Source organism: Suricata suricatta, chromosome 2 (genome assembly GCF_006229205.1).
Source record: "Suricata suricatta isolate VVHF042 chromosome 2, meerkat_22Aug2017_6uvM2_HiC, whole genome shotgun sequence".
NCBI lineage: Eukaryota > Metazoa > Chordata > Mammalia > Carnivora > Herpestidae > Suricata > Suricata suricatta.
The window spans coordinates 96,014,527-96,039,696 of NC_043701.1; the positions used below are offsets into that span (position 1 = coordinate 96,014,527).

Sequence of the window (25,170 nt, forward strand, 5' to 3'; positions counted from 1 at the left end):
CAGCAGGAACCCATGGGTAGAGCAATACCGTCTTCCTCCCTCTCTATTAAAAGAAACATTTTCCATAACTTACCGATCTAGTAAGCTTTTCATGAATCAGGCAGCACCCAGTCTAACAGAAAGAAGCACCCAAGAGCTGATAAGGCACAGGATTTTCATAGACCCAGTGAGCAGGAACAAGGAAATTACACTGGGCATTTGCTGATTGGTTATGTCAGGGTTACTTTCCTTGTACGAGACGAAGGGAAGTCTTGGAACCAGGTCAGGTAACTTCTGCTGAGCAGGCAGCTGCTGACCAGTTGACTGACCTAGGGCTGCCTTTCTGGGAAAGCTGAGCATAGAAACTAAGTTTTGGTTTGCTGACACAGGGCTTAGCATTAGCGACTCCATCTTGGGCTTAACTGGTAACTCTGACACAGCAAAAATTGTATTGAATGACCAGCAAGAAAAAAATCCTATTGTAACTGGATATACTGGAATGCCTAGAAGTTGACAACAGATGAAATGGAACTGATAATTAAGAGCAGGTAAAACCACAGGTGAGACATATTTAAAAAAACTGTTTGAATGATAAGTCTCTTTTATCCAATGAAATTCCAGAGAAATTACAAACTCAGATTCAATTAAAAAAAAAAAATCAACCCATGGGGGGGTGGTCTATGGTCAGTGATAAGGAGTAAATGTAGAAGAAATGGACTGTTGGAAACAGTTCTGTTTCTTGTATATTTCCTGAGAGATTATCAGTGGGTCTGTTGCTCCCAGGATAAAGCCCAGGGACCTGCTTCATGAACACTCTGGGATACTTATTGAGGACTTCTGCTATAACTACATCTTGACTTTAGAGATGAAGTTGTTCAGCTTTTTCATTGAAGGATGGGATAGAAATATATTAGTATTTTGGGGCTGTACAGTTTATTTCATATCTACTTTTCTCTGCTGTTGCAGTAGGGAGGGAATCCTAAGCAATTTTTAAATAAATAGGCATGATGGGGTTTCAATAAAACTTTATTTATAAAAACGGATAGTGGGCCAGATTTGGCTAGTGGCTAGTTTGCCTACATCTGTAGAAAAGATCCTGAAGTAACTCAAGATCTCTACAGTGACAGACAGTAAGAGAAAAAGAGATTTGTTACCCATATATGCCATGTAAGTCCACTCTGATCCATTAATCCAAGAATCTTTTCTTTGAATGGACCCTAACAACAAATTGTTACAAGTTAGGGGAAAGGAAAAATAAAAAATAAATTTAAAAAGGGCGGGGGGTAAGGGAAAGGAATCATAACTTCCTATGAGAAGAGATTTTAAAAAGACCATATAATCTGATGTGTGATTTTATGCTAAATATTAAGTCAAAAATCTAAAATAAATAGATGATTTTCCGGAAACACTTTTTCTGAAATAGATTCAAAATGAGATGGAAACTTGAGTAGACCCCCAACCATAGAAATAGTTGAAATGGTCATCAAGGTTGTTGAAGTGGCATACCCACCCCCTAAGTTGAGCCCTGCTCCAGTGGCTTCATCAGAAGTTTCAAAACAGAAAAATACTATCATATATCAACTCTTCTAGAGTGTAGAAAAAGAGGAAAATTGTTTTATTCATTTTACAGAGTTCTAATAAGCAATACAAAACGCAGGCAGTGATAAAGTATGAGAGAAAATTCAGTTGGCCAATCTCATGAATTAACCTATCCTCTTTTTTGGTCTGGATTTTTCCCTTAACACTGTTGGAAGACCATTTTTTGTGGGTCTCAAATTTTGCACATTTTTTTGAGCAGAAGCACTTACTGCCTTTGTCCTAGACTATCTTTGCAAAAATGTTTGTATTACAAACATCCTTGGAGGATAGTGTTTCTCTCCAGAGCAAAGGGAAGAGTGGCTTACTCTCCAGTATAACAAAGATCAAATCCTGCAGGGCAAAGGTGGGATATACTCTTTGTTAGAAAAGCTTTAGGTTCCCTGAACTCAAGGTTCCTCTCCTGTAACCCAGCTCACTGCATGTACAAGCGTTATGTGGCTCCTTTGGGGTTATCTTTGCAAAGCTAGGGGTCAGGAACTGGTGTAAATGTAGCTACTTTGATACTAAATACTATTGCTCTAATGAACCATCCTTTATCTGTGACTCAGTAGTTCTGTGTCTTCTGCCAGCATCCCTTAATGTATGCCAGGCTGACTTTCAAATGCAAGTAGAGTAAAATCTGAGACCCTTCTCATTTCTTACAAGAGTGTTGTTACATGCATTAGAAGTTTATTCTTTTTTGTTTCTTAGAATTGCATTGTATAACTATGCCCCACTTTAGTCTGTTGATTGACCTTGGGGTCTCCAGTTTGAGGGAACTATTTCTAAAGCTGCTTGGAACATTCTTGTCCAAACCTTTTAACCTATATTTTCCTGTCTCCTGGGTAACGTATCTAAAAGTGAAATGGCTGAATTACAGAGAAGGTGTGTGCTTACCCATTTAAAAAATGGCCGGACAGGTCTCCATTCTTATGTTCCCATTAACAAGGTGACACAGTTTTAGTTGCTTCATATTCTGGCTAGTATTGGGTGTCATTAATCTTCACGATTCTAATAGGTGTGAAATAGTATCTCACTGTGTTTTTTTTTAAGTTTGTTTATTTAAGAGAGAAAGAGAGTGCAAGAGGGACGGAGAGAGTGCATCCTAAGCAGGCTCCATGCTGAGCATGGAGCCCAATGTAGGACCCAATCACAGAGTCATAAGATGATGATCTGATCTTAAATCAAGAGTCAGATACTTAACCACCTGAGCCACCCAGGTGCCCCTGTCTCACTGTGCTTTTAATTGGCTTATCTCGAATGTCTAAAGATGTTGCGGGGCGCCTGGGTGACTCAGTTGGTTGAGCCTCTTACTCTTGATTTCGGCTTAGGTCATTATCCCAGATTTGGAAGATTAAGCCCCAGCATCAGGCTCTGTGCTGAAATTTAAGCTTGTTTGAGATTCTCTCTCTCTCTTCCTCTGCTCTGCCCCCACCCCCCATGCGTGCTTGTGTGCAGTCTTTCTCTCTCTAAAATAAAATAAAGATGTTGAGTAACCTTTCACATGTCTATTAGCATTCAGATTTCTTCTGTTGTGAAGTATCTGTTCAAATAACTTGCCTAGTTTTTTTTTTCTTAATTGAATGTTTGTCTTTTTATTGTTGGTTAGAGGATTTCTTTATTTGGCTGCAACTCCTTTGTCAGGGAATGAGTGGACCACTCATTTTATTAATGGTAAAGTTTGGGAATGGAATGTTTTCATTTAAAAAAATTTTTAATGTTTATTTTTGAGAGAGAGCGAGAGCGAGCGCGAGTGAGCGCACAAGTGGGGAAGGGGCAGAGAGAAAGGCAGACACAGAGTCCGAAGCAGGCTCCAGGCTCTGAGCTATCAGCCATGGAGCCCTGATGTGGGGCTCAAACTCATGGACTTGGGGATCACGACCTGAGCTGAAGTTGGAGGCTTAACCGACTGAGGCACCGAGGCGCCCCTGGAATGTTTTCATTTTAATGTTGTATAGTGTATCAGATTTTTCTTCTATGATTGATACCTGCTATTTGTGAGAAATTCTTGCCGGATCTCAGTGTCAGGAAGATACTCTCCTCTGTCCTTCTAGTAGCTTTATGGTTACGGGTTTTTTCATTTAGAGCTGTGATCCATAGATAAATCTTTTTCTTTTCTATTGTATTAACTTGGCACCTTGGCCAAGGTCAAATGACTTTATACATGGGGGTCTATTTCCAGACTCTCCTGTTGCACTCCTCTATTTTTGTGTTTTCTTGCCAAATCCACACTGTATTAATTACCGTAGCTTTATAGTAAGCCTTGAAATCATGTTATATATAGCCTCCAACTTAGTTCTATTTTTAATTTTTTTCCAAAAAATTTTGGATCATTCTAGGTTCTGTTCATTTCTACATAAATTATCATATTGTTTGTTTATTTTTAGGAATAAATAGGAATGTTGGAAGGATGTATATCTCAAACCATGTGAGTCTTATCCGAGAACATGGTGTATGTTTTGACATAAGTTGTCTTTAATTTCCCTCAAAATATTTCTGTGGTTTTCAGTGTCAAGATCTTAGACATTTCTTGTAGGACTTACTTTTAGATAGTTTATACGTTTTCATGCTGTAAACATACACTAAGTAAAATTTTTGTTTTCTAATATTTGTGGCTCGTATATAAGATTGATTTTTCAATACTCACTATGTATCTTAGGACTCTGCCAAATTTGCTTTTTTTTTAGTGAGTTTTTTTAAGAATTGCATAGGGCTTGCTGTGTCCATGAACATATCATCTGTCAGTAATGACAGGTTTACTTCTTGTCTCCCATTCTTTTTTGCCCTGTATTTCCTTTTCTTTAGTTACTGACGTGGCTGGGGCCTCTAGTGCAATGTTGAGTGAAAGTGCTTAGAACAAACATTCTGGCCTATTTCCGGTCTCAGGGAAGTGTAATATAGATTTTCACCACAGAGTATGCTAGGAGATGGAGGTTTTTGTAGCTGCCCTTTCTGAAATAAAGGAAGAACCCTTCTTTTGCTGCATACTGAGAATTTTTATCTTGAAGAAACCTCGAACTTTTTCAAATCTGTTGAGATTATTTGTGTGTCTGCCTCCTTTCTGTGACTGTGGTGAATTTTTGAATACTAAACCAGTTTCGCTTTCCTGAAATAAACTCCACTTGGTTATGATGTATTATCATTTATATATGTGTATATGTATTTTTGTTGGATTTCATTTGCTAATATTCTGTCCTGAAATTCCCTGTATATGTTCTTCAGGGCTGTTTATCTGTAATTTTCTTAGAATATCACTGCCAGTTTGGTGATCAGCATTCTACTCCTTAAAAGGAATTGAAAGTATTTTATTCTCATGCATTTTGTGAAAGAGTTTATGATAAAAATCACTGGCAATGCCATTTCGGCCTAGAGTTTTCTTTGTGGAACTTTTTCCCCTCAAATGTTTTCTTTATTTTTGAGAGAGAGAGGGAGAGAGGGACAGACAGACAGACAGTGCGAGCAGGGGAGGGTCACAGAGAGAGGGGGGAACACAGAATCCAAAGATGGGCTCCAGGCTCTGAGCTAGCTGTCAGCACAAAGGCCGACTTGGGGCTCGAACCCACGAATCGTGAGATCATGACCTGAGTTGAAGCCGGATGCTTAACCTACTGAGCCACCCAGGTGCCCCGGAACTTTTTTTTTTAAGTTCATTTATTTATTGTGGGGGAGAGGAGAGAGAATCTCAAGCAGACTCTACTCTGTCAGTGCAGAGCCCGACATGGGACTCAATCTCATGAACCACGAAACCATGACCTGGCCTGAAATCAGGAGTCAAAAGCTTAACCAACTAAGATACCCTGGAGTCCCCATAAATCACTTTCTTTTATATATATGCTTCTATGTAGCTTTTGTCTTTTTTTCTCGTGTCCTTTTTGAAAATAGTGTTTTTCAAGGTATTTATTCATTTCATCCAAGTCACAGTCTGGCAAATTACAGCCTTCTGGCTCAATCTGACCCAGTGCCTGTGTGTTTGGCTGCTTTCACACTATATAGTGGGTACGTGGAGTCATTGCAGTAGATCAAGCATTGACTGGACCTTTGCAATCAGCCTTGATCTAAGTTTTCAAATGTATTGACATGAATTGGTCTTTGTTTCCTGACATTATCTTTAGCACATCAGTAGGATCTCACATCATGTCCTTCTTGTCTTCCTGGTGTTGGTGACTTGTGTTTTCTGGTTTTTTTTTTTTTAAATCAGACTTTCTGTGTGTTTATCAAGTTTGTTTACTTTTTCAGAGAACTAATCTTTGACTTTGCTAATTTTTCTCTTTTGTTTTATATTTCATGGATTTCTGCTTTATCTTGATTACTTCCTTCTACTTACTTGAACTTGCTCCTCTTTTGCAGGTTTCTTAAGGTGAGAGCTTTTTCTTTTCTAATGCAAAGCATTTGAAGGAAGCTTTGTAACTTGATGAAGAATATCTACCAGAAATCTGCAGAGAAAATCATGCTTAGTGGTGAAACATTGGAATCATTTCTGTTAGTGTCAAGAATGAGCTGATTACCCTCAGTCTCTCACATTCATTGCTTAATATTGTGGTGGTTTTAGCAATATGATTCGAGAAGTAGGAAATGAACAGTGGAAAGGAAGTCCACAAACAGGGCCTCCACAATGATCTGGTAGTGCCAAAGGACTATGGGGTCTGGTTTCTTTCGCAGTTTCCTTTGTTCCCTCTGAAATGAAAATCCACTGCTTCTGACACTGCTACAGCTGAAACCCGATCTTTTTCAGGATTACAGATCCTGGATGCTCTTAGTATAAAACAAAAAGAACATTACTTCTGTGTTATATCCAGTTGGGAAGGGATTGAGAGTTCTGGTAGCTGACCTGCCCTCCCCCCCAACCCCCTCCCCAAAGGGCTGTAGTAGTTACATTGCAGTGTTCACTTTGGTTTGCTGAGGCCTGTGAGCTCAGATGTTAACATGTTAGCAGAGGGGGCCTTCCCCTTTCTTGGCCACCATGGCTTGGCTGTGCCTAGATTGGGAAATCTGCTGTGTCGAATGCCGGTGAAATTGGAGCCCTTCTGCTGCAAGGAAGATGTTCTTCCTGTGTTGCCTTATTTAAGCCTATAGCATTTAGGGACCTGGCTCTTCAGGCTCACATATGGGGTGTCTCTGTGGCGTTCCACCACGGGTTGGTCCGGACAAAATGGACAGTCGCCTACCACCTGTATCAAGAACCATTCCCTTTCCTGACCTTGAATCCACTACTTTCTGTGACTGACACGTGGTGAGCTCACCATCATCCCACCTTTTTGAACACCTTAGTGTCTTAGACATTTGTGGCATAGAGACCTCAGTGGTGGTCATGATCCATGTGGTTTTTTTGGGAAGTGTTTCCATTTTTATCCAAATAAGAGAATTCATAGGTGGTGGATACCTACTTATTTCCCTTCATCACCAGAATCTTTACAGGTCCGCTCTTGGCTGGCCAGGATGACCTGGTAATGATTATGTTATCCATGTGGGAAAGCTTGGTGTTTATAAAATATACGGGAAAATCCTAGTGTCTGGTCCTAACCCTGGTTCCACTGTTTATAACTGCGATCTTGAGCCAATTCTCATACATAAAAAATTGGAATCATGTAACTTTCTCATAGGGCTCTTGTGATGATTGAATTAGAATTATGTATGTATATGTGTACACTCCTGCATCCGTGTGCACGCACACAGTCCTTGTTAGATAGTAAGAGCTCCTTACATGTCAGCTCTTATTATTTGATGATGCCGTCAGAGAGGAGCTAGATGAATGGTGACAGGGCTGATGGTGACCCCTGTGCACCCCTCCATTGGGAGAGTGAAAGCGTGGCCTGAGTGTCAAGGGCCATGGCTCCTCTTGTGCTCTGGGTCTCTTCTGATGTGGACTCTCATGATTCCTGGACTACCTTTTCTCTGTGCCTTCCAGTTGTCATCCTGGCTCACTGCTCTCAGCGTATAAACATTCCCAGGTGTGTCATTACTCACAGACCAAATAACCAGCAAAATTTGTTCCTTTCTGTCCCATCTCCCATTTTCTGCTCTAACCCTATGACTTTGGTTATAATGAAGCTGTTTGAACTAAATTATCAGTATTTGACTACACTCGTGGCTCATTCTTATTTCTTTCCATGACCCCATCCCCACCACTTGACTGAGTCTCAATGTGGTGTTGGTGGTGTTACAAGTACTTCCTTTTCCTTTAATCCTCTCCCCCTCCTTTCCTGCCTGTTTGAAATCTACTTTGCCATAAACTTCTTGGGCTCTTCTTCAGTTTTCTTTTCTTGCTCCTCTTCCTCCTCCTGCTCCTTCCTGGCTGTTCTCCATGGCTCTGACTTCTGTTCCTTTTTCTTCTCCCCATACCATACTTCCCTGCTAATTTCACCTGCCTTCACTACTGCTGCCTCTCTTTTGTAATATGCTCATGACTGTCGCCTACAGCCCAACCTCTCCCCTCCAGCCTAGAACATTGAAAATATATTCACTCTTCTCAAACCTGCTCCTTCAGTGTTCTCAAGCTCAGAACAAACACCCTTCACTATTTTCTCACCTAGAAGCCCGTTTGACTCTTATTTTACTGTCCAATCAACCATCAGGTCTTTCCAGTTACCCTCACTAGTTCTTTTCTCACTGCGTCCCCCACCACTTCGGTAATATCCTGGGCGCAGACACTTTTCTCACCTGAATGGCTATATCCTCCTCCTTTCAGGACTGTTTCTCCCTAGTCTAATTCCCTCCAACCCATCATATCATACGCAGAGAAATCTCATAAAAACTCAAATCAAATGATTAGCACACTTCCTAAAACTCCTTTAGCAATGTCTAGTTGCCCTTGAAGTTCAGACTCTTCAATAAGCTGGCCACGCCCTCTGGGTTTGGGCCCCTCTCTCTCCATCATCATTGCATGTGTGGTCTACCACGCTCTGCCTTTCCCCCATGCTGGACTTCTTCAGGTTCCCTGACAGGGCCACCTGCTGTGTGCTGCGTGTTCACAAGAGTGCCTCTGGTGGCTTATTCCCTGCTTCCATGGGTGGCCAGCCTCTGTGATTTTCAAACCTACATTATACTCATCCCTTAAGTCTTAGCAGAAATACTCTTTTCTCCAAAATGTCTTTCTAAGCCCTTGATTAGGCAAGGCCATTCTTCTGTGTGCCATTGTAGCCTGTACTTCTTGTTCCAGCCAAAATGATTATAGTTATTTGTCTGTGTTCTGCATTGACCTGTAACTCCTTGACGTGGTAATCGCATTTGTCTTACTGTGTGATTGAAGGAACAAAATTTTGCTTTGGTGTGTACTGTTCCCGTCATTCATTTGTTCCTTCCTGCATTCCTGTAATGAGTTTGTACTGAGATGATGCTTATGCTGGCCACTCTACCAGGTATGGGATTGTAGCACTGAATTAAACACGTACGGGCCTTCCTCCTTTAGAGCTTACAGTCAGGGGAGGAGTCAAATAGTAAGGAGATAAGTAAGTGAATGACAGGGTACTAGTAAGACCCATGAAGAAAATAAAATAGGAGCCTATAGAATAATCAGGTAGAGGATAATAGTAAATGGGATGGCCAGGGAAGGCCAGTCTGATGAGGTGAATTTGAACTAAGATGTGTCTGATGAGAGAGAGCCATCTGTACGGAGACCATAGGGAACATACATCCAGGCAGATGAAAGAAAGAGCTGTGCCTTGAGGCAGCCATGATGGAGGGACATCGAGAAGGCCAGGCAGGGGGAGTGATGTGCAGTGGGAAAGGATTGGTGGCAGCCCCGGGAGGGCTTTGTTCTCATGCAGAGGAGTTTGGATTTTACTGGAAGGTAGGCTTCTTTTTGGTTCAGGATATGCGCTGTATTTATGCTCCAGCGACAGGCAAGATGTCTGAGGAAAACAGCTGCTTGAGTTTCAAGGTGGGGTACAGGCAGTTGACTTGGGGCAGACATCCACGATCCTAGCCGGAAGTCAGGTGATACTGCTTTGATCAAGGGCAAAAATAAGTGCTGATTACACGACAGGTGATAACTGCCAAGGTATGTTTTATATGTCACAGGCCATGAACTTGTAAGCATTGATAATGTGCCCATCTAGTGATAGTGCCTGAGGCTACTGCTGAAATGATACCATTTTATAACTTTACTTTTGTGGGTACAGAACTTTATTACTTAAAAAAGAGGTTTGCCGGGAAAGTGTAATCCTGAAAGACAACCTCAGATCTTCAACGTAGGATGCTGAACAGGTCATGTTGACGAGCTGTATTTTAATCATCTTTCACTTGACTGAACTTTTGTGAAAAATGAGTCAGTAATGGAGAAATCACAGGTTGTAGGAGCCTCAGACAAGACAATGCATGTGAAAGCACTTAAAATTATAAATGTTCTCACAAGGCATGAATTATTATTACTGCTGTTACAGCCAGTTCTTGTTCACCAAAGACTGGAACTGGTATACGAGTTGAGACTCTAAAGACTGGCTGTCTTGCTCGAGATGAGAAAATACACGACGCCAAAACCCCTCTTGTCTACCCGACATGCATATGGATGTTGTTGCTCAGCTTATGTGTGCAGAGGCTAATATGTACATGTGTTAATCTGGTCAGTAAAGACTGAGTACCTACTGCTGGACAGCTAGCCTCTTAGTGGCTCTGGGGACAAAATCATGTATTAGACAGGCACACTTGCCTTCATGGAACCTAAAATCCAGAGGTTAGTGAACATGGTGTATGTGAAATAACGATCACTTCTGCTGTTTTTTTTTAATAATGCAGATACATTTTATAGATGTAAATTTTTAAAAGTAGATAGATGCTAATAAGGATGTTGTATATTCTGAATGTCTAAAGTAGATGTTTTTTATCCCTTTGAACGAACTTTCCATTGGGTTTGATTTTAAGTCTATCTCAAAGGCCTTCCCTTTTTAAACAATATTTTAAAAATATTTATTTTCATAGAGAGACAGAGGAAGGACAATCAGGGGAGGGGCAGGGAGAGAGAGAACACCAAGTTGGCTCCGCACTGTCAGTACAGAGCCCGACGTGGGGCTCGAACTCACCAACTGTGTGGTCATGACCTAAGTCAAAATCAAGTCGGACACTTAACTGACTGAACCACCCAGGCGCCCCTCTCTCGAATACCTCTTACACAGTGGATTTCTCCAGCTCCAAGTTGCTGGGTGGGTTTGTCTTGGTGAGGCTGGGACAGGAAATTTATGTGACATGACCAATAAGAGCTCGGGCTTTGAAGGCAGACTGCCTGGATTAGAATGGCCTCTTCCCTCCTAATATGCTTGTGCCTCAGTTTCTTCATCTGCAAAGTTAGGATAGTAATAGATTTTTGTGAAATTGAATCGAATGATAGGGACAATATGGTCGTCAGTGCCTGGCATCTTGCACATTCTAATTTAAATTGCATGTTCGGGTTATTATCTTTCCGCCTTCCTTCTCCATTCTGAGTACAGTTACATAATCTTCTCCAGTTCAGCTGCACAGCGGGCTCGGGGAAGTCTGCAGTGTTGGCTGTTTCCTGGGATGTGGCAATAGTGCTGTAGGGAGCGTGTTTCTGACAGGAGGTCACAAGGGTTCAGGAGCCTCTGGTGATGTGTCCTATTCACTCATTACCGACTCTCTCAGGAGCTCTAACGGTTTGTGATCGACTGTCCTTTGTGGGGTAAAAAAAGAAAAAGGCTACAGTATTATTTTACTCTCTGTTACCCTGAAATAAGGCAGGATTTGGTTGGTGGGATGGGGGGAGGCTGGTTCATAAGCCTTGAATAAGACAGACATGTTCTGAATAATTACTCTCACAAAATGACCTCCTAAGAGAGTATCTTTAAAAGATTTGACACAATTAACAGTAAATATTTTATGTCAGATCTACATTACACGTTTGTATACACGTAAAAGTCTGAAACTGAAATAGTAGCACAAAACAATACACATTCTTCTGTAACGCAACATTTTCCATTCCATTCTTATCCCTTTCATTCCGTATCATTCCTTTGCATTCTTTGGAAAGAGACCTGTAGTTTGGAAAATATTGATGTAAGAAATCAATGAACCTAATAAGAATAGGGATATGAGTAAGAAGAATTAAGTGGGATAGTCTTCCCTATACGTTTTAAATATTTTTGTCCTCTCCCTTCTGCAGGAAACAAAACAAAAATTCCAAATAACCAAAACCACTTGACATCTAGTTCTTACTATACTTTTACAGAGGTTAGCTCAATTTGACTTTTTTTTTGGTATGTTTTATTTATTATTGAGACAGAACAGAGCATGAGGGGAGAGGGCCAGAGAGAGAGGGAGACACAGAATCGGAAGCAGGCTCCAGGCTCTGAGCTGTCAGCACAGAGCCTGACGTGGGGCTTGAACCCACGAACTGTGAGATCATGACCTGAGCTGAAGTCGGCCGCTTAACCAGCTGAGCCACCCAGGTGCCCCTAGATTTGACTTTTAACATTTGTAACCTTTTCTGTCTGAGCAACATTGTGGATTTATTATCCTCAGGACAGAAAGTCAGTTCAGTGCAGCTAGAAAACCTTGCTTTTACCTGCCTCTGGCTTTGTCATCGCTCACGTTTTTGCCTGCGTTCTTGAGTCTTAGCTTGGGGCGGGGGCGGGGGGGCTGGGGTGTTACACTACTTATTGTATTTAAAGTAATTAACTTCATAACATCCCTCCTTTCTCTTCTACCCCTGGCTTGTTCGAGGGCTAGCTGAGGTATATACTTGAACTAGTTTTGTAAGCTAGCATTCTGCTCACAAATGTGAGGACTGTTGGGTTGTTGGATTCTCTATTTGTAACCCTTACCTTCTTACAAAATTTCTTGTAGATTTCTCAGTTGAGTACACTGATAGCACTTCTACTGGGAGAACTTCTACCTGGAGATAGACAGAAGATCATGACCATTTGTACCATAGATGTCCATGCCAGAGACGTGGTGGCCAAACTTATTTCTCAGAAGGCAAGTTCACAGAAATTTCATGTACTGCATGTTGTTTCCTAAAAGTGGTGCTTATTGTCAAGAGTACTTCTAAGAAAGGCATTTTTTTTAAGTTGTGGCATTTTAAATTAGTTCTATGAAGTCACTTATACTTACTGTGAGTGATTTGATTTAAGTAATTATCTTCGTGAGAGTTATCCCAAGTGGTTATCCCATAGAGTTTTCCCAAGTCAGGAACTCTAATCCACACCATCCAAAAAATAAACCTAGGACATAAGGACCTCATGAAGTCCCTGTGTTCATTTCCCTGTCTTCCAGCTTTTCTGTACGTCATCATCTGGGTCTGTTGGCCTGTGACTCTCTCCTCAATGGCTTACCCCGTCAGTAGCAAAAAGATTGTCATTTAAACCATCTCTGTGTACCTTTGGTTAATTTCCCTTGGAAGAAAGAGGAATATTGATCATCTCTTGTCTTTTGCTTTTAAGGCTAAATGACATTCTTTCTAGAAGTCACTTTCTAATCCTTTCAGGGCATGAATATCCTTCATACCTCTTTACAGAGCCTTTGTGTCTCCTAAATACTGGCAGTGTTTAATGTGAAGGAATTTTCTCAGCTGTTTTCTAAAATACAGTCCTACTTAGAAATGTCACAAGTGTGCTTGTCTTTTGAACAACATGGCTGAATCATGCCTATTGGCTACTTTCTCCTCTCCTTGTCTGCGGGTGGGGGCGCTCTAAAGCAAGACTGTTCCTTTCACAATTTGAAAACATGTGCCTATTTGGAAATGTTTCCTGTTGTTTCTCTAGTTCTTTCTCAATTTATTAAAATCAAAGTGAATTACAATTCTCTCCAGAAAATGCAAGCACTGCTTCTTTGTATAAGCCATAAATGTAAAAAATACTTGTTCCAAGTTCAGGACCATTAGTGTTGTGTGGTTACTAACCCAAAACAAATCCTTGCAAAATACCACTTACCATTCTTATTTTGATAATGAGCCATTGATAACTATTCTTTGAATATGACCTTGCACCTTTTTACATAGCTTATTATGTTTTTTTTCAGTGGTAATGGTTTACGGTAGAATAAATTATGATTTAACATGTGTCCTTTGTACTCAAAGAGGTAAAGACTTTGTCTAATTTCTGATCATCTAATATATACAATGTAGGCATCAGAACATTTAGTGGATAAAAATACTGGTAACTTAAATGGTTCCCAAGAAGTCCTGGGTCACAATTGTATTGAAAGACATTGGAATTGTATTTTCAAATTGGACAAAGAATGGATAGGGTTGAGTAAGATAAGAGAGCATGGCAAAAAAAAAAAAAAGTTGTGATTTGATTTAATGAAATATGAAGTGGGAAATCTCTGTGCTAAAAGCAAAACTGGCTTTTGAATGGAGGTTGTTGAAAGTAGAGTTTATTGATACAGATGACATGAGGAAATTATGGGTTAATGTGTTTTACTACTGAGTCTATTTTTTCATCTGATTTCAGTGATAAATGTGTAAAGTTAGAAAAGGGATCAAATCCCCTGGGTTGATTCATAAAAGGGGAAAAAAGCATTGCTTGAACAAATTGATGTTGTTTTACAGGAAAAGCCTTTTTAAAATGAAGACTTTTATTACACATAGTTCTGATTAAGTATTGAACCATCTACATACGGTTGTGATTTGCAGTAGCATGCAAGAGATTGCTGTCTTGTGAGAGTTGTAGAAATGAAATGTGAAACAGCAGAATTGATTAGGTGAATAAAGTGTGTTGCCTCAAAACATGCAGTGTCCTGTGTGTAATAATCTTGTGATATTTTTAGGTTGTCAGCCCCCAAGCCTTTGCTTGGCTTTCTCAACTTCGTCACCAGTGGGAGGACACCCAGAAACACTGCTTCGTTAATATTTGTGATGCTCAGTTCCAGTACTTCTATGAATATTTAGGAAACAGTCCTCGGCTAGTGATCACTCCTCTAACTGACAGGTACCAGTGATAAGTTCAAGTCATATGAGAAAAAGTGAGCCAAAATAGCCCCCTAGTATGGACAAAGGAGTGTGAGATGGAAAAGAAAGAAGTGAGAGACAATGATGAACAAACGTGGAAATTATGAAAATGTGTGTAAATGGACTAATGGAGTGGTGTGGTGAATGTTGACTTTCATTTGAGACCGGGTAAAGAAAGGCAAATTACAGAAGCAGAGATACAGACACTGGACGGACAGATGACGAAACCGTGCCCCGATTAATATGGCGGAGGGCGACTCTTGTGATCTCGGAGTCCATTCTCTCCGGTTATCCATGTGTAACGTTCTGTTGCAGGGTTTGTAACTGCCTCCCACAGTTTTTGCATCCCTTTATGGAAAGTGTAAACATAGGAATTGCCTACATTCAGATTACATTTTGAAGGATTACCTACAGTGAAAAAAATTAAAATAGTGGGAACACAGGTCCATGCACTGGTTTCACAAACACTTAGGAAGCACTGTGCTGAGTGCTTTTCCAGAGTTAATTAAACAGGCAGCATTCCTGCTCTCCTAGAAGGCACTTTCTAGTTGACTGTGGCATGTGAGTGGCTGGGAATAAGAAGGAACAATAATCAAATTAACACAGTTATTTTAGGTGGTAACACATGGTAAAAAAAAAAAAAAGACACAGGGTGATACGTTATATAGCATCTTGAATGGAGAGCCTACTATAGATTGTGCCAGGGAGTGTTTGAGACCTAAATGATAAGCAGGAACCAGCTCTGGGAACATTCTAAGGCAGAAGGCCACAGGCAGAGGCAAGTGCACAGTTTCTAAGATGAGGAAGAGATGGGTCAGAGATCTGTGTTTATCGAGAGATAAACGCAGAGCCAGTATGGCTCGGGTATGTCGAGGGGGGAGGGGGTTACCATTAGTAAAAGTTCACTGCCACTTGACTTTAAGTCAATACATACACATAGTCAGAATGTTGTAGGTAAGGATACGCCACATTGGTATGAAATTCCTTATTCGTATTCCACCCTCTGTTGAATTACTTGCTGGGAGGAAGCACATATATTCAGGGGCATTCAGGAAAGAGGAAAGACTCCTCAAAATCACAAGACTGTTCCTAATTATCCAGTAACCCCATACATACAGTTTATTGGGGAATTTAAGTGTAGGCAGTTTTTTCTGGGCTCCTGGGTGTCTCACTTGGTTGAGTGTACAACTTTGGCTCAGGTCATGATCTTGCATTCATGGGTTCAAGCCCCACATCAGGCTCTGTGCTGACAGCTCAGAGCCTGGAACCTGCTTTGGATTCTCTGTCTCCTTTTCTCTCTGCCCCTCTTCTGCTTGCTCCCTGTCCCTCTGTCTCTTAAAAAAAATAATAGAAAGTACAGGTAGTTTTAAATATGTTAGTAAACCTGGCTTTTGTTGATGGTCCTGGGAAGTCTGTGAAATTCTCACAGTAGCTTTGTGATTATTCTTGCTTGTATTAATTTGCTTGTGATTTCATCACTGATAAATTGTAATTCTGTTTTTCTAATTCAGTTCTGTTCAGCTTGTCTCTTACTAAAACTCCGTGTTCTCTATCTTAATTGGTTAATTTATGTACTTCCTTCAGTGTGAGAGATTAAAATTTGTACTGTGACATAATTACTTGAGAATAGTCAAAACTGCAAATACTAAAAGTCTGTATACATACATATATATATATATATATATATATATACATACACTAAAAGTCTACTGTATACGTGCTGCTGTAAATATGAGAAGAAGGGAGGCACAGGGTGTAGGAGAAAATGGGAGAAGACACTTTAAAGTGTGCCAGTATGTGGGGACTAATAGCTTATTAACTTTTTAATTTAAAAAAATCACTATGTGGTTTATTTGCAGCTTAAAAGGAAGCTGAATGTTCCTTTTGATAGAGTGAATGGTGCTGTATAAGATGTTCACTTCGCACATATTTCTTTTCCGTTTCATTTTTTGGGTTGTTTACTAACTGCTGACATTAACACAGTGATGCCTTTCAGACACTTTCATTACATCTCGTTTGGCGTTGACCTTCCCTCTGTGTGCTAGGCAGGTCGTCAGTCTGAGCAGCAGCTCCTGCTTCCGTCCGTGGGCAGCCAGCTTGTAACAGAGACACTTGGGCTGGAGTGCAGGTGGACTGGGTGGGAGTGTGCAGGCTCAGCCATTACAGAGAGACCCCAAACATAACGGTGTCAAGTCCACGGAGGCTAGTGTGTCACTTGCCTAACAGTCCAGAAGAGAGAGGCTCAGAAGTATAGGCCGGCAGCGGCCAACATCCCAAACATGACTTCCGCCTTTGTTTCAGCCAGTGAAAGAAGGCAGAAACATCTAGAAGGAGGTGTTTGGGATTTCTACCCAGCATTTCAGCCCATAGTGTGTTGGTTGGAGCTTGGTCATTGGCCGCTCCTGGCTGGAGGGTGGTGGGAAAGAAGGTTGCATGTCCAACCAAAACTTGGAGCCAAGAGAAAACATTATTAGGGGATAGTCTACACTATAGAAAAAGCTATAATTCCTAGTTCATGGATCTTTGCATTCCATAGTCATTGTAAGATGTGCTTAAACATGTGATGACCGAAGAATACAGATACACTTTACATTTGCATGAGTAATTGCTTCAATTTGCCTAGTGCTCTGAATTTTTGAGACATTTACCTTGGCATTTTTAATGTATCCCTACAATAAATTCCTCATATTACAGAGGAGAAATCAGAGGCACACTGATGTCAAAGACTTATTTAAGATTAACATCTGATGATTGGCAAAGTAGACCCTCATCCCTTGCCTGTAGATATCCATGTGGATGTCTTTCTCCTAGGTCCACTGTCTGTGGAAATAATTTATGGAAACCGCATATTAGATCCTTGCCATTTGTTAGTTTCTCTTCTTTTACAAGAATTAAATTCTGTCTTTGTATAATTCTCCTCAGTCTGAGAACCTCTGAATCCGTCCTGTAGAAATAGGTATTACCATAATCTAAAGGCATATAGCAACATGTTTGACATGAATTCCTTACATCTTTTAATGTAACAAATTGTGTTTTGTAGAGTTGCTTTATATATTGAAATACATATATATTGGCATACTTTACATTTATATATATTTACATCTCTCATCCTTTAATGTATTCCTTAAGTATCAGTTTAATGAAGTCAGTGTTTAATTCATCACCCAAGATTTTTTTCTCTTATAAACAGTAGTTTTGAGATGTTGTCTGCCATATTAAGAGTATCTCTACCTAGACTTACCAGAAATTCAGTAGCATTGCAAATCAAGTGTTATTTGTATTGATACACGGCTCTTAGAAAATGAGAAAAACAATGCATGCTTTCTTTTTTTAAGCAACCTAAAATTAAATTTGATATAAAATAGTATTCTGACCCTTGTTACTGCCATGAACAAATCCTAGGTGTATCAGTATTGTTAGTTATGATCACATTGTAGAACCTGACTTCAACTAAAAAAAAAAAAAAAGCTGTATTGTCCATGATGTTTTCTAGACATCTCTTATCAGCCTGTAATATTGGCATTTTCTGTTGTTGAAAGGTGTTACATCACTTTAACTCAGTCACTTCATTTAACCATGAGCGGAGCCCCAGCTGGCCCAGCCGGTACAGGAAAAACAGAAACCACCAAAGACCTTGGACGTGCCCTTGGCATGATGGTTTATGTATTCAACTGTTCAGAGCAAATGGACTATAAAGTAAGATAGTCATAAGGGGTTATATTCTAACAATATTACTCCTGGTTAGGAATGATTGAAACTAATAGCTCAAAACCTTCTGTTGAATTCTTAATGGCTCACTCTATGATTTAGTCCATAGGAAATATCTATAAGGGATTGGTGCAGACAGGAGCTTGGGGCTGCTTTGATGAATTCAATCGAATTTCAGTGGAGGTTCTATCAGTGGTGGCAGTGCAAGTGAAAATGATACATGACGCCATCAGAAAGAGGAAAAAGAGGTGAGTAGTGTCTTTTTTCCTCCTGTTACAGACACCAAGAGAAACATACAATAGTGAAGCAAACCTCATCTTCTTCACTTGCTGCCTCTCCCTGTCTCGTGAAATGGATAAAATAAGAGGTACTGGTTTATTTTGAAGAATGATTTTGAATAACCTCCCATTTTTGTTAGTGGTTTTGAATTTTTGAATGCAGCAAAGGTATACTACATTAATACGTAAAAAAATAAACCCCAGGTTTTTTGACGATGTTCAGTCCAATTAGCAATTCATTCTACTCTAACTTGACCGCCTATTTGCACTAGACACAGTTGATCCCTCCCTTCTGCTAGACACGCTTCTTCACATTGGTTCCAGGACACCACCGTCCTCCAGGTTTTCTCCAAGCTTCAGGGCTGCCCCTGGGCCAATGTCTTCTCATCTAGAAAATCAGGAAAAGTATAGGAACTACCTTACAGATCACTGTGGCGACTAAATGCAGAGCCCTGGGACAGGTGTCTGGCACATAGTAAGCACTATATCAGTGTCTACTGTTATTTTTTATTGTAATTATTTACTGACCTGTCAGTATTAGATGTCACAAAGCTCACTCTTTGGGTCTTGTTTCCTTGGTGATTTCACCCAGTCACGTGGCTTTGAGAACCATCTGTTTGCTGGTGGCTACGAGATGCCCAGACTTCCTTTCTCTGATGCCTGGACCTCCAGAGACAGCACCTTTTGGAGCATCTCAAGACTTCACTTGCTGCCCCATAGGCCGGTTATATTTAAGAGATGCCAAATCAAAATCCTGGTGTCTCCACCAACACCTGCTTGCTCAATGGTCTATCACCGTAGAGTACATGCTCACAGTCTGCTAGTTACTCACTTCCTCCAAAAAATTCGCTAAATCTATCCAGAGCCTAGCAGCTTCTCAACATGATGCCAAATTCTGAAAGGCAAAACATGACTGGCACTGGGGGACTGATGGCTTAATTGGAGAAGTTAGTATTACAGTGGTTTTCTTTATAACAGTTGTTTGTGATTTTCTTTGTGCCATTTCTTTGTAGAGTGGGAAATCTCATTTTATCTAGCTTACCCACTTACCCTCACTCCTTAGAACATTTTGCTCAGCTAGTTGTCTTATCCCTAGGGACAGTTCAGTCTCCCTGTAGGGAAAGCCCCTGGAAACTATGATTCTGTAATGCTAGTTTCCAGTTACTATACATAACATCTGGATATTCCTGCTGCTTAGGAAACCTCTCTGTGCTTCTGTCACATGGCTCTGGTACCAGGTGATTATGACCTCATGTCTGCTGCATAACCTGCCTCTACTGTAAGGCTATGTTAGAGAAGTTAGATTCTTTCCTCTTTGACAGCCCCCCCCCCCTCCACTGGATGTATTTCATTTAGTTTTTAGTCAGAATCTTAGTATTTGTTGTAACCCAGATGTCGAGGCCATCCTTCCTTTTTTATCTTATTTTTTTTAACATTTATTTTTTTTTAATAATTTATTGTCAAGTTGGTTTCCATATAACAACCAGTGCTCATCCCAACAAGTGCCCCCCTCCATGACCATCACCCATTATCCCCTGTCCCATCAGCCTTCAGTTTGTTCTCAGTATTTAAGAGTCTCTCATGGTTTGTCTCCCTCCCTCTCCTTAACTATTTTCCCCCCTTCCCCACCCCCATGGTCCTCTGTTAAGTTTCTCCTGTTCCACTTATGAGTGAAAACATATGGTATCTGTCTTTCTCTGCCTGACTTATTTCACTTAGAGTAACACCTTCGAGTTCCATCCATGTTGCTACAAATGGCCAGATTTCGTTCTTTCTCATTGCCATGTAGTCTTCCATTGTATATATAAACCACATCTTCTTGATCCATTCATCCGTTGATGGACATTTAGGCTCTTTCCATGATTTGGCTATTGTCAAAAGTGTTTCTTTCAGCATTGGAGTACATGTGCCCCTGGGCATCAGCACTTCTGTGTCCCTTGGGTAAATTCCCAGCTGTGCCATTGCTGGGTCATAGGAGAGTTCTACTGATAGTTTTTTGAGGAACCTCAGCAGCTGCACCAGTTTACATTCCCACTAACAGTGTAGGAGGGTGCCCGTCTCTCCACATCCTTGTCAGCATCTATGGAATAAATACTGTTAAAATGTTAATAGTACCCAAAGCAACTACAGACACATTCAATGCAATTCCAGTCAAAATCGCACCAGCATTCTTCTCAAGGCTAGAACAAACAGTCCTAAAATTTGCATGGAACCACAAAAGACCCTGAATAGCCAAAGTAATGTTGAAGAAGAAAACCAAAATGGGAGGCATCACAATCTCTACTACAAAGCTGTCATCATCAAGACACATTGGCACAAAAACAGACACATAGACCAATGGAATAGAATAGACAGTCCAGAATTGAACCCACAACTGTATGGCCAATTAATCTTTGGCAAAGCAGGAAAGAGTATCCAATATAAAAAAGACAGTCTCTTTAGCAGGTGGTGCTGGGAGAACTGAACAGCAACATGCAGAAGAATGAAACTAGACCACTGTTTTGCACCATAAACAAAAATAAACTCAAAATGGATAAAGGACCTGAATATGAGACAGGAAACCATCAAAATCCTAGAGGAGAAAGCAGGAACCAACCTCATCGACCTCAGTCACAGCAATTTCTTACTCAACACATCTCCAAAGGCAAGGGAATCAAGAGCAAAAGTGAACTCTTGGGATCTCATCAAGATAAAAAGCTTCTGCACGGCAAAGGAATCAATCAATAGAACTAATAGGCAACCCAAGGAATGGGAAAAGATAGTTGCAAGTGACATAGCAGGCAAAGGGCTAGTATACAAAATCTATAAGGAACCCACCAAACTCCACACCCCAAAAAACCCCAAATAATCCAGTGAAGAGATGGGCAGATGACATGAATAGACACTCCAAAGAGGACATCCAGATGGCCAACAGACACATGAAATGATGCTCAGCGTCACTCATCATCAGGGAAATATGAGTCAAAACCACACTGAGATACCACCTCACACTAGTCAGAGTGGCTAAAATGAACAAAACAGTTATTTATTGTTGAGAGACTGAGAGGACAGAGCAGGAGCACGGGAGGGGCAGAGAGAGAGAGGGAGACACAGAATGCGAAACAGGCTCCAGCTCCGAACCGAACAGAACCTGACACAGGACTCATACCCACCAACCGTGAGATCATGACCTGAGGCAATGTGGGACACTTAACTGGCTGAGCCCCCCAGGTGCCCCAAGGCCATCCTTTCTTAAGGAGATTAGATAACTGATCCATGCCATGATTTCTGGATACTCCCAACTCTACTTACTGGTAGTTTCCTCTGTGTCTATGTCTCTGTGGATGTAAGTTGTACCCGTTATCGCCTGCTGGCCCAAGACAGATGGCTAGGCTTCATCATGATTTTCTCAATTTTTTTTTACATGCTCTTTATATTCAAGGATTTAAGAGCTGGAACTGTGGCCCAGCTCCTCAACTACTCTAGCCTTTCCCTTTCACAACCAGAGAGGGTCTTATACTTTCTCATTTACCCCCATTTGAAAGTTTGCTTCTACTTGTCCTTCATGTTAGCTCCTCTGGCCCTTGCCTGTTGAATTTCTCTGGCCATCAGCAGCCTAACTGGACCCTTGCAGATCTTTCTACAAATCTTTCACTTCTTCTCCAGTGCATTTAAGTGATGAGAATAGAGATGGTCATAGCTAATATCTGTTGAGTATGTACCAAATTCTAGGCATTGTCCTCTCAGCCTTTTATACATATAATCTCTTTAATCTTCGTGTAACCCAATAAAGTGGGTAGTATTATTACCATCCCCCTTTCCTTTTTATGAGATGAAGTAATTGCAACATGTCTAAAGTGATAGAGCTGATTTCTGAAAACTCATAGTGTTCTCCACAGTCTGGCTCCACAGCTAGCTGTCCTAAGCACCCCACTACTCTGCCTCTTCTTGGTAGACAGTTGATATTTACTGAAAAAATGGGAAGCAATGAAGGAGGAGGGTGAGCAAACAGACTTAATGAAGACAGAACAAAGAAGTCACTTTGTCCTCTTAACATGGGTGTTTTCTGTCTTTGCAGTGTCCCATTCAAGGAATTGTAGCCCACGTGGAAGACAAAAATGGCATCCTGTTTCGATATTCAAGTAGCCACGTCCTCATTTTTATATTCCAGCATATAGGCCATGCTGAAATATAAAAGAATACTTCCCATATTTGTAACTCTTTGCGGGGAAGGAAGTGTATTCTTAGTGAACATTCTTCAAAACATGCTCAAAATATGTATTCATATAAATTTTACGGAAAATCCCCCCGAATCAACAGCTCCCTAATCAGAATTTGTATTTTGCAGTGGTTTTGCTTTTGTCACTGTGTCTTCACATTCAATGAGCGCATTTCATTCCGGCAACATTTTTCTTGTTGTAGATTCGTATTTCTCGGGGAAGCCATCACACTGAAGCCGTCGGTTGGAATATTTATTACTATGAACCCAGGATATGCTGGTCGCACCGAATTACCGGAAAATCTCAAAGCTCTTTTCAGGCAAGTGCTAAGCTTTGTGGTTTAAGCATCTGGAGCACTCATGCCACCTAATGTTGCAGGTTTGCACTGTTGAGTGATTTATTTTTACGGGAGAATTCCTGTGGAAACCTCCTTAATATTGCTCTGGGATTCCTGATAGAACTTCTCTGATGATACGTTTCTCTCTTTTGAAACATGAAGCCAGAACTTAAAATCATTACTTGAAAGTTGCATGGTACATTTGAACATGTAATACTAGCTCTTTTATAATGATTTTTTATTATAAACAAAGCTATTTTACTCATTATAGAATATTTAGAAAACACAGAAAAGGATAAAGAAAAGGTTACAGCCTTAGCACCCAGAAATGTTTGTTGTTACCTTTTTTTGGCCTCTTTTATAATTCAGGTTTAATGAAATTAAGGTGTTAGTTTAGGTATGATTTGTATTTAATTCTCGTTTACATTTTGACGTAAGTAGTTTATCATTTTATTGGAAATTCCTTGGAAATTCTGTCTTCTGTAGCTTCCAAACAGTCCCTCTCATGGCGCATCCGTAATTTTCTTAACCATTCCCTGTTGTCTGACATGAAGGGTTTGTGTTTTTCTTTTCAGTTTTTTGTGATCATAAAATAGCCCACTATAAACATCTCTTCACATGAAGAGTTACCTATTTCAGCCTATTACCCAGAATAGATTTGTACATGTAGAATTACCTGGTGAATGATTAGAATACCTATTGATGACCTGCTTTCCAAAAATATTTTACTAACATATACACTTACTCACAATCTGTCAGAGAAGCTGTGCTGTATCTGAACCAGTTAACGTTTCTCTCCTGTTTTAAATCAGCTTTGTTCAGGTGTAATTTCAGGTAATAAATTGCATGCATTTGAGGGTACAACTTGTGAAAAAATTTACCAAAATCAAGGTACGGACTATTTCCAACCCCTGGAAGGTGTGCCTCTTTGAGGTTAATCTCCCACACCACACATGAGCTTTCTGTGACTTTAGGTTAAATTTGCCTTTCCCTAGAGTTGATGTTAAGTGAAACCCTACAGTATGAACTCACTTGTGTTAGCTTCTCTCCTTGAACGTTAAAGTCTGGGGATTCCTCCAAGTTGAGTGTATCAGTAGTTCTTTATTGTAGCTGATTAGTATTCTGTTGAATGGACATATTACAACTTGTTTATCTATATACCAGTTGATGGACATTTGAGTTGTTTCCAGTTTGGGGCTCTTAGGAATAAAGCTGCTATGAACAGTCCTCTACAATCTTTGTGTGAAAACATATCTTATTTTGGGTAAATACCTATGAAGGAAAGTCTCTTGGCAAATGTGTATTTGACTTTATTAGAATCTGCCAATCTGGTTTGCAAGATGGCAGTGCTATTTTACCATCTCACCGTCAGTATATGAGAATCTCCCTTGCTCTGCGTTCTTACCAAGCTCTAGCCCATCTAATAGATATGTGGAGGTATGTCCTTGTGGTTTTAGTTTGCTACATTTCCATGACAGATAATGATTTGAACATCTTTTCATGTAACTTACTGGCCATTCCCATACTTCACTTTGATGAAGTGCTGTATTGTGTATGCTTCCTTTGTTAAATTCATATATTGCAAATACTTCCCTCTTAATTTGTGGATTGCCTTTTAATTTTCTTGATGGTCCATCAATGACCAGTGTTTTAAATTTGATGGAATAAAATGTATCAATTTGGTTTTTTTTAAATATGCTAGTTAAAAAAGTTTGACTAGCCCCAAGTTGCAAAATTTTTCACGTATGTTTTCTTCCAGAAGTTTTGTGGTTTTGTCTTTTTTTCTGTTAAGGTGCTGGATTATATTGATTAATGTTTTCCATTGCTAAACAATTCTACAATACTGTATTCCTGGGGTAAGCTCCACTTAGTCAGGAGATACTATTTTTTATAGTTATTGTTGGACTCAGTATGCTAGCATTTTGTTAAGGATTTCTATTTATTTATTTGTTATTTATTTATTACCATTTATTCATTTTTGAGAGACTGTGACTGGGGGAGAGGCAGAGAGAGAGAGACAGACAGACAAACACAGAATCTGAAGTGGCTCCAGGCTCTGAGCTGTCAGCACGAGCCTGATGTGGGGTTCAAACTCAGAGAATGTGAGATCATGAACTGAGCTGAAGTCGAGCGCTTTACTGACTGAGCCACCCAGGAGCCCCAGTTTGTTAAGAATTTTTAAATCTACGCCTTGAG

General features: G+C 40.3%; 1 protein-coding gene and 1 long non-coding RNA gene across 2 annotated transcripts in view; one reads left to right on the forward strand and one right to left on the reverse strand.

Annotated features, from left to right (window-relative positions):
* The window catches only part of DNAH11 (dynein axonemal heavy chain 11), a 335,444-nt gene that overhangs the window by 123,315 nt on the left and 186,959 nt on the right, over positions 1 to 25,170 (forward strand). The window contains 5 exon segments of the mRNA XM_029929863.1: positions 12,349 to 12,480; positions 14,272 to 14,432; positions 17,992 to 18,148; positions 18,263 to 18,408; positions 22,840 to 22,956. Coding sequence (XP_029785723.1) covers positions 12,349 to 12,480; positions 14,272 to 14,432; positions 17,992 to 18,148; positions 18,263 to 18,408; positions 22,840 to 22,956 — 713 coding nt within the window.
* LOC115283604 lies at positions 11,366 to 19,603 on the reverse strand. Its single transcript, XR_003905030.1, has 3 exons — positions 18,967 to 19,603; positions 12,327 to 12,397; positions 11,366 to 11,537 (listed from the first exon to the last, which is right to left on the reverse strand). It is a non-coding gene; the product is annotated as an uncharacterized LOC115283604 (long non-coding RNA).